Source organism: Sinocyclocheilus rhinocerous, unplaced genomic scaffold (genome assembly GCF_001515625.1).
Source record: "Sinocyclocheilus rhinocerous isolate Xijiao unplaced genomic scaffold, SAMN03320098_v1.1 scaffold1625, whole genome shotgun sequence".
NCBI classification, from domain to species: domain Eukaryota; kingdom Metazoa; phylum Chordata; class Actinopteri; order Cypriniformes; family Cyprinidae; genus Sinocyclocheilus; species Sinocyclocheilus rhinocerous.
Genome location: NW_015655987.1, coordinates 256026 through 264695, shown reverse-complemented (window position 1 = coordinate 264695; position 8670 = coordinate 256026). Strand labels below are relative to the sequence as shown.

The following is an 8670-nucleotide window of genomic DNA, read 5'->3' as shown; positions in this document are numbered from 1 at the left end:
TGGTTTATTAACATTACATCAGTTAATGAAATACGGTATTTTATTGTGAATTTAAGTCAAGTCTGTAAAACCTAAAATGTTGCTACCATATTTTTTACAGTGAAGTTCTGACAACCACAGTTGCCGGTATTTTACCGTAAATGTCACAGATTTTTTTTTACAGTGTAGCCACACAGGACTCATTGTAGCATCAAGAGTTTGCTGGTTTCTGAGAGCTGGGCTGTGTTGGTTTTGACCACCACGCAATGATTGCAATTTCCATAAACGCACATGGCTTCTAAGGGCCTCTGTCATTGTTTCTATGTGTGCATTACAGAAGAGGTTAAGCTGAAGAAGTAGGGCTGCCGTGGATTTATGTGGATACGGTTATCTTGCATTTGCCTAAGAGACTAAAGCACACATTATCCAATCGCTCTTACATTTAGACATGCTTGGGTTGGTGTCATTTAAACTCATATAGTACTCTATCTTGTCCTCTATCTGTCCTGCAAATAAAAATCACAGGTTTTCAGGACTTATTTATTTATTTGCTGCAATTTTGCCTGCAATATTTTTTTATTGTTTGATGCATGTGGTTGCACTTCTCGGTTCTATTTCCGGTGCTTTGTGGGATGTAACAGCACCACAGGAAAGAACCATTCTGAGGAAGTGTTTAAACGCAGACATATGGCCACTGTCAGAATTGAGTAAAAGTCATTCTAAGAACATTTTGCAAACATTCCCATTAAGTTATGAAAATGTTATTTCTTAATGTTCTCAGAGCGTTCAAAACGTCTAATTATTTTTTTTTTATTAAAAATGTTTTTCTTGGTTATGCAAATCTTAAGAAACATTCCAGTTTACTTTACTTTTGTAAAAACATTTGAAAAAACCTTAACTGTCACTCACATTTTTGAACATAGATGTGAAAGTGCACGATCCAAACTTAAATTTTTATAATTCATGAACGAAAACATTTTGTAACATGATATTGATGTACCATTTTCATGGTAATGCAATGTTTGATTTTAAAATGGGTTTCAAAGGATGCATTTTGAGATTTAAAGTTTTCAATTGATATATAATTTATGATGATTTCTAAAGTGTGATAGAGAAAAAGGCAACGAAGAAAACTTTTTGTGACTGGTCAGAACTCCTGTTACGATGTAGATTTTTGAGGTGCACTCTTGTCATAAATTAATCTATTACTTTTCCTACATAATTTTTAACAAAAACATTGGTAAAATATCTATTTAGGAGTCTTAGACCTTTCCAACGATATATAGTTTGTCATGATTAGATTAGGATTTAATTGTAATATAGTGAAGTAAATTTAGGCGTCCCACAGAGGGGACGGGTGACAGTTAAAGGGTAAAAAGAACATCCAACTAAAACGTTACAGAAAAAAGTACCATGAACGAAGTATTTGTGCTTAGGTTTTCAGAACATTATTCTTAGAACATATTTTTCTTAGAAGCCATATAATCAGATGACCTGGCAAATATTTAAAGTCTGAGGCAATTAGACCTACAGTCAGACAGGTAAATCTGTCTGTAGTGCAGTTAATAGATCTCGCTACTGTCTACATGGTACTGAATGATTACCATATTAAGATTCAACAAAGTTCTTACATCAGTAGCCTACTTTAAGGAACACTACGCTTTATGCTTGCACCAATGAACAACTATTTGACAACTTCTTCGACACTGACTTCTTCTCAATTCAGTTAACAGCCTTACATAAATGTTCTGTGACATCTAATGCCATTGCTGCTGGTTTATGTAATGTTGCTTCTGGTCACAGAATCCCGGAGCCACGTCCTCTTCCTCCAAAAACGCTGTTTCACAATAATATTGGGCAAGTTTGCCTTCAGCATTAGTTGCAACACGTTACTAACCCGACCGGAACACGTGTGTGTGTGTGTGTGTTCATACACAAAATCGTTCAGAAGAACTGCCAGCCCTGTTGAAAAAAACAGCATATGCTGGTTAGGTATGTTTTGATGCTGGTTTATGCCGGTCCTTTGCTGGTTTATGCCGGTCCTTTGCTGGTTTAAGCCGGTCCTTTGCTTGTTTATGCCGGTCCTTTGCTGGTTTAAGCCGGTCCTTTGCTGGTTTATGCTGGTCCTTTTGCTGGTTTATGCTGGTCCTTTTGCTGGTTTATGCTGGTCCTTTGCCAGCACATGACCAGCATAAACAGGCAAAAGGACCATCTTAAACCAGCATCCCAGCGTCAAAACATACCTAACCAGCATATGCTGTTTTTTTTCAACAGGGAGTCCAACGAGACAAATATTCCTGCATCCCTGAGGGGAAATTCAGTACAAAATCAGGAGCACAATTAGGCTACACATACAACACACATGCAATCAAACGGAGAGAAAAGCACTCATGGCAATGATGTCACTTTGATGATATCAGAAAAAAATATCAGATGCTGGAGATCAGAGGACCGGCAGATGGAGTGCTATGGTATCACCTGGTAAAACCACATACTTTGGAAGTGGATGATTATTACTATTTCCATATACCATTGTATTTACATGCTAGCCTAAAGTAGGCTACTTGATAGTATTGACTATTAAATGTGTCCTTGGCCATCGAAGCAATCAGTGATTACCACATGCAAATACCGTGGTATTTTAAAGATTGCACATGTCCAAACAGAACATTTGAGAAATAACGATAAGAAGTAAAGCTGGTTTGCTGTTCGCGTCATTAGGTTTAGGTTACAGTTACGCTTAGTAATAGTTATAGTTTTATATTTCAACTGAATGACAAAGGTAAAGCGTCATTTGTCCTTTTCAGTGTCACTTTTGAATAACAGGACACACACTCAAACAGGTATGGCAACTCTCTCGCCACCGTACGCCCCGCCCTCCATTGTTTTTGTCAAACAAAGCCATGTCATTCTCGCCGATGGTTGGTTGAGCGCAACGACCGCCTCACGCCAACAGCGCTCCCATTGGCTGAAGGCCCCGTCAATCAAGTGTGCGGAAAAAAATGCTTAAAATGTACAACTCCGGCTTTCGACTGGCACAGAAAGAGGGATACAGGCTGAGAAAGAGAGAGGGATCGGATGCAAGATGGAATGATGTGACAAAACGGACTCTTACGGATGATTTAGGCTGTATCTGAGCAGTAATGGTGGCACGGACGCGTTTCGTTTCGACCGGGGATTGTTGTTTTTTTTGTGAATGGGGATTTCGTCGCAGGCCTCGGACATCTGATTCATTTTCATCATCTGATTGATTTAACACTGTGGTTTTATTTGTGAATTGGCGAGATGAAGAGGGTTAATAGTTTCCAGAGGTGAGTGCAGAGGCTAACGGGTCCGATTACCCATGCATTGTCTTGTCTCTCTGTTATTGCTGGTTATATCTTTATTGTTAATTCATAGACTGTTTGTTCAGAAACCATGGCATGCATCATCTTGTAAACTATATCCAGAGATCAGATCATGCATCTTTATTGATTTTGTGCTATGTTGAGATCAGACCGTGATGCATTTATTTCAGTGCATGATCTTTATTAATGTATTCAGATCATGCATGCATAGCAGAACATGTATTTTATTGACTCTCTATATTCTCTATTTAGAGATCTAACAGTGCAAATAAGTGCAAATCAAGCCAATAAGGGTTTTATTGACTTTCTATTTGGAGATAAAACCATGCATAATTTACAGATCATGTGTTTTGTTGGCTATATATTGTATAATCACAGATCAGACCATGAACTTTGTTTTGGATGCTGGAATCAGACTATGCACTGAGATAAAAGTTAATCATGTGACCTGATTGTTAAATTTCAGTGCATGGTCTGATCTCTTTATGCAATATATTTTAGATGCATGCTTTATTCATGGATCTAAACATAAATTAAGTTCAAAGCATGTCCTGTGGTCTGATCATGCCAGCAAAATGCTCCGTTTAGAGATCAGACGTTGCTTTGAAATCAGATTCTCTATGCAGTCTGATTGTGGTTTTCTGGTCTGATATCTGCTCTCCAAACATCAGCGGTGTCAGAATTGGTCCGCATGGGTGTTGGGACGCAGGGAGCGGGGAATGCACCATGCATACGGATGCATGTGTGTTTTTAATGAGCATGCACCACTGCATCACACACCACCATGCTTGACATCATTGCTGCATCTTTGAGGAGTTTAGGACTCAAATAAAACAAACAAATGAGGAAACACACCTGAGAAAAGCAGAACATCTGTATGAGTCACACTGCAGATCATGAGCTCACATCCTCGGGCTGGTGTCCGTTTACTGATGGGGATCATCATCAGTGATAGAGAAAGATCTGGGAGAAAATGCCAAAGCGGCTCAGAATGAGTCACAGGGTGTTGTCTATGCTCACAAAAAGCATTACTTTGTATTTTACATTTATATTTTAGACTGATACAGAAGTATAAATGACAGCTATTTTCTCTTAACAAGCGTTTAATTGAGTTTAATTTGATTTTTATTATCATGTAGAAGTGTTGTAGTGTGTATTTTGGAAACATTTGAATGCATTTATGTTTGTCATGATGAAAACATTTTGATCTAAAGGCTTCTGCGTGAAATTTTATTTTATTTTATTTATTTTTTGACAAATAGTTTAACATTCTTGGTCACTACATTATTTCTATCGTTTCATAATGGTGTTTAATATCAGTATTATAGTATTATAGTATATATTAATTTTTATTTTTGTATTTTCTGTTTTGAATTTAATTGTAGCTACAGTTTTAGTGATTTTGTTGTGTGCTTTTGTCTGTTTTATTATTATTATTATGTTTTTAAATATTTTATTTTTTTTTTTTTTTAAGTCTTTAATTTTATTATTTTTTATTTCAGCATTATTTTAGTTATTTTCAGCTTTAGTTTTAGTAATTTTAGTACTTTGGCAACTAACCGGAATATTTACTGACAGTATAACTAATAACTAGCCTAACATTTTTAGATTTTATTTTATTTCAGTTCAATGAACATGATAATAACATTGGTCCAAACATGTATCAAATGGAGTCAGTCTGGTTTGTTATTTGTGTTTCAGGTTTATGAACACCCGCGCGGCTGCAAACTGCCGTTACCAGCCCACGTGTTATGAGCACGCGGCCAACTGCTACACCCATGATCATATGACCCTTTTAATGAACAGAATCAAAGAGATCCACCTGAATGCTCATTTGGAGTCATGAAAATGTTGCGTATTAAATGCTTATTTTTTCTCTTTAATCCTCTCTGTCCGTGTCTGTAGCTGCTGATTGTGCCGGCGTTCGTGGGAATGGCTCTGTTATACCGGCTGTCAGATGACCGCTGGGAGCGGATCACGGCCTGGGTCTACGGCATGGGTCTGATCGCTCTGTTCCTCGTCTCCACGGTCTTTCACATCATTTCCTGGAAAAAGAGCCACATGAGGTGTGTTTGCCATCGTACAGCATCACACAGAACCGTGGGAGTGACATTTAAATGCAAGACTGAATCATTAAATTATTGTTCCATGAGTGTCACTACATTGCAGGAATAGGTCATACAAAAATGAGCTTAAAATGTACTCACCCTCAGGCCATCTTTTCCCCATTCAAAACTATACGAGTGACACGTCTTGGGTATTCTGTAGTCTTTGCAATAATCCACAAGTAATCCACACCACTCCAGTCCATCAGTTAATGTCTTGAAGTGAAAACCTGTGTGTTTGTAAGAAACAAATCCATCATTGAGACGTTTTTGACTTTAAACAGCTAAAGTCCATAATTCATAAACTTTCTCCAGTGGGAAAAAAAATTGTCTCATCTGAATCAGGAGAGAAATACGCACAGAACAAGCAAAAACGGTTCTAAACAGATAAGTGGGTGGAGTTTGATGTGAGAGGACTTTTTCACTGGAGGAGGAAGGCTTTATTATGATTATGAACTCGTATTTTGGCCAGAAGTGATGGTTTAAAGTTAACAGCAATAATAACAAAAGACATTAACTGATGGACTGGAGAGGTGTGGATTACTTGTGGATTATTGTGATGTTTTTATCAGCTGTTTGGACTCTCATTCTGACGGCACCCATTCACTGCAGAGCATCCATTGCTGAGAAAGTGGATGCTACATTTCTACAAATCTGTTCTGATGAAGAAACAAACTCCTCTACATCTTGGATGGCCTGACGTAAATGTTCAGTAAATTTTCTTTTTTGGGGGTTTACTATTCCTTTAACTAGTCGTACATTTCAGTTCTCATGGCATTTGAAAACCATTTCGTTTTTCTTTATTAAGGTTTGTATTCTTTTATACTTTATGCATATTCATGAACCACTACAAAGAGAGCTTCCTTCATGTTTGACTCTAGAAATGTTCTATTGATCAACTGTAATATTCATAAAAATATGACATTTCTGTGCATATGGTGGACTAACTCTAGTGTGACCACACTTTACATGACTACTGTCTCTGTGTTTTCAGGACCATGGAGCACTGCTTCCACATGTGTGATAGAGTCGTCATATACTTCTTTATCGCTGCCTCTTACACACCATGGTACGTCTCTGTATACATTTCTGTAGCAGGGATCAGTAAGATTTTTTATTTTTTATTTTTATTTCTGTCTTCTGTTCACCATGGCTGCATTTGACCACACTTTACATGAATACTGTCTCTGTGTTTTCAGGACCATGGAGCACTGCTTCCACATGTGTGATAGAGTCGTCATATACTTCTTTATCGCTGCCTCTTACACACCATGGTACGTCTCTGTATACATTTCTGTCATATTCAAATCACTTCAGAGAATTCAAAAATTAAATGCATATTTTATATTTATATTTAAATTGCCTTGTCTTTTTGGACACCATAATACCATGTTTGGGATCAGTAAGATTATTTTTATTTTTTTTAAAGAAAGTGTCTTCTGTTCACCAAGGCTGCATTTATTTGATCAAAAATACAGTAAAAACAGTAAAATTGTGAAATGTTATTACAATTTAAAATAATTCATTTCTATGTGAATATAGTGTAAAATGTAATTTATTCCTGTGAAGCAAAGCTGAATTTTCAGCAACATTACTCCAGTCTTCCTCTTTCATAACATTATAAATGTCTTTACTGTCACTTTTGATCAATTTAATGCGTCCTTGCTGAATAAAAGTATCAAATTCTTTCAAGAAATATTTGATACCGTGAATAAGGTGTACGGTAAGCATTCAGTACTAAATAAAAGTATCAAATTCTTTCAAGAAATATTTGATACCGTGAATAAGGTAGGTGTACGGTAAGCATTCAGTACTATGGTATTATCCCATAGCTCGGTACTTTTTCTAATGTTAAATATGCCATACAGCCTTCACTTCTGTGTAATATATAAGCTTCAGGATCCACAAGCGATGCATTTCCTCATTTAATTTTTAACAGTATCTCATATCTAACAATCTTACACTTGCGGAAGTGGAGTAATAATTCATTTCTATGTGAATATAGTGTAAAATGTAATTTATTCCTGTGAAGCAAAGCTGAATTTTCAGCAACATTACTCCAGTCTTCCTCTTTCATAACATTATAAATGTCTTTACTGTCACTTTTGATCAATTTAATGCGTCCTTGCTGAATAAAAGTATCAAATTCTTTCAAGAAATATTTGATACCGTGAATAAGGTGTACGGTAAGCATTCAGTACTATGGTATTATCCCATAGCTCGGTACTTTTTCTAATGTTAAATATGCCATACAGTCTTCACTTCTGTGTAATATATAAGCTTCAGGATCCACAAGCGATGCATTTCCTCATTTAATTTTTAACAGTATCTCATATCTAACAATCTTACACTTGCGGAAGTGGAGTCATTGTGTAAAAATGCATTCACATGAGTAATTTTTGGCTCCTTTCGGCGTGGTTCTGTGAAGTTATTGATCTGATAACACATTTTTGGCTATAGCAGTTACAAAAACTGTCATCTTCGGTGCGTCTTTAATTAACGCCGGCCACTGAGGGAAACTGTACAAAACCATGTGTAACGTAGAAACATCTTCATGTTATTAGTCAAATGTATTTATATAGGCGCTTTAAATCATGATGTTGATTTAAAATCTTCATGCCTTATAGTTGCATTTAGCCGATAAGAGCTGTGCAATAATATACTTTACATTTTGCGACAAAATAAGCAATTAAATATTTGAGATTTGCTATATAGTAAATATATACTCATATTTCCAACTTTATATAAAGAGCTGATTGATTATGTACAAAAATATATGTACTGGATATACTATATATCCAACTTTCCAGTAAATGGTCAGTTGAATTATATATGAATGCTTATGTTAAGTATAAAGTATCTGCAATATTATGTACAATTAGACTAATGATCTATATTAACTACAAGAAAAATTGTTAATGGTGATTGATTATTATTGAGAATTAATGTAATTATGTATTGATTTAAACCTGTATTTCATTTGTTTTTATGGTGTGTCTATTTAATTATTTATTCATGTTTTATGTATTTATTTATTTTAAATTATTTGTTCATTTATTTCTAGGGATGCACGATATTATCGGAATCGGCCGATAATGGCTTTAAATGTAAATATCGGCATCTATAAGAGGAATACATTAAGGGTGTGCTAGCGATCAGCATTGTGGCTCATTCCTGAAGCAAAGTTTTGCCTGAATGATGATTAAGATTCACTGTTTTGGATCACTGCATTTAAACTG

The 8670-nt window shown here is 35.9% G+C and overlaps 1 protein-coding gene across 2 annotated transcripts in view; it reads left to right on the top strand.

Annotated features, from left to right (window-relative positions):
* Window positions 1-8670, top strand: part of LOC107718937 (monocyte to macrophage differentiation factor-like) — a 22507-nt gene that overhangs the window by 4502 nt on the left and 9335 nt on the right. Inside the window, exons 1-4 of one of the 2 annotated variants that reach the window (XM_016526185.1) lie at window positions 2643-3290; window positions 5028-5107; window positions 5230-5392; window positions 6426-6500. In XM_016526185.1, coding sequence (XP_016381671.1) covers window positions 3265-3290; window positions 5028-5107; window positions 5230-5392; window positions 6426-6500 — 344 coding nt within the window. In that variant the 5' untranslated portion in view covers window positions 2643-3264. Of the gene's footprint in view, window positions 1-2642; window positions 3291-5027; window positions 5108-5229; window positions 5393-6425; window positions 6501-8670 lie in introns of those variants that run through there. The other variant, XM_016526186.1, reaches the window with a different exon arrangement.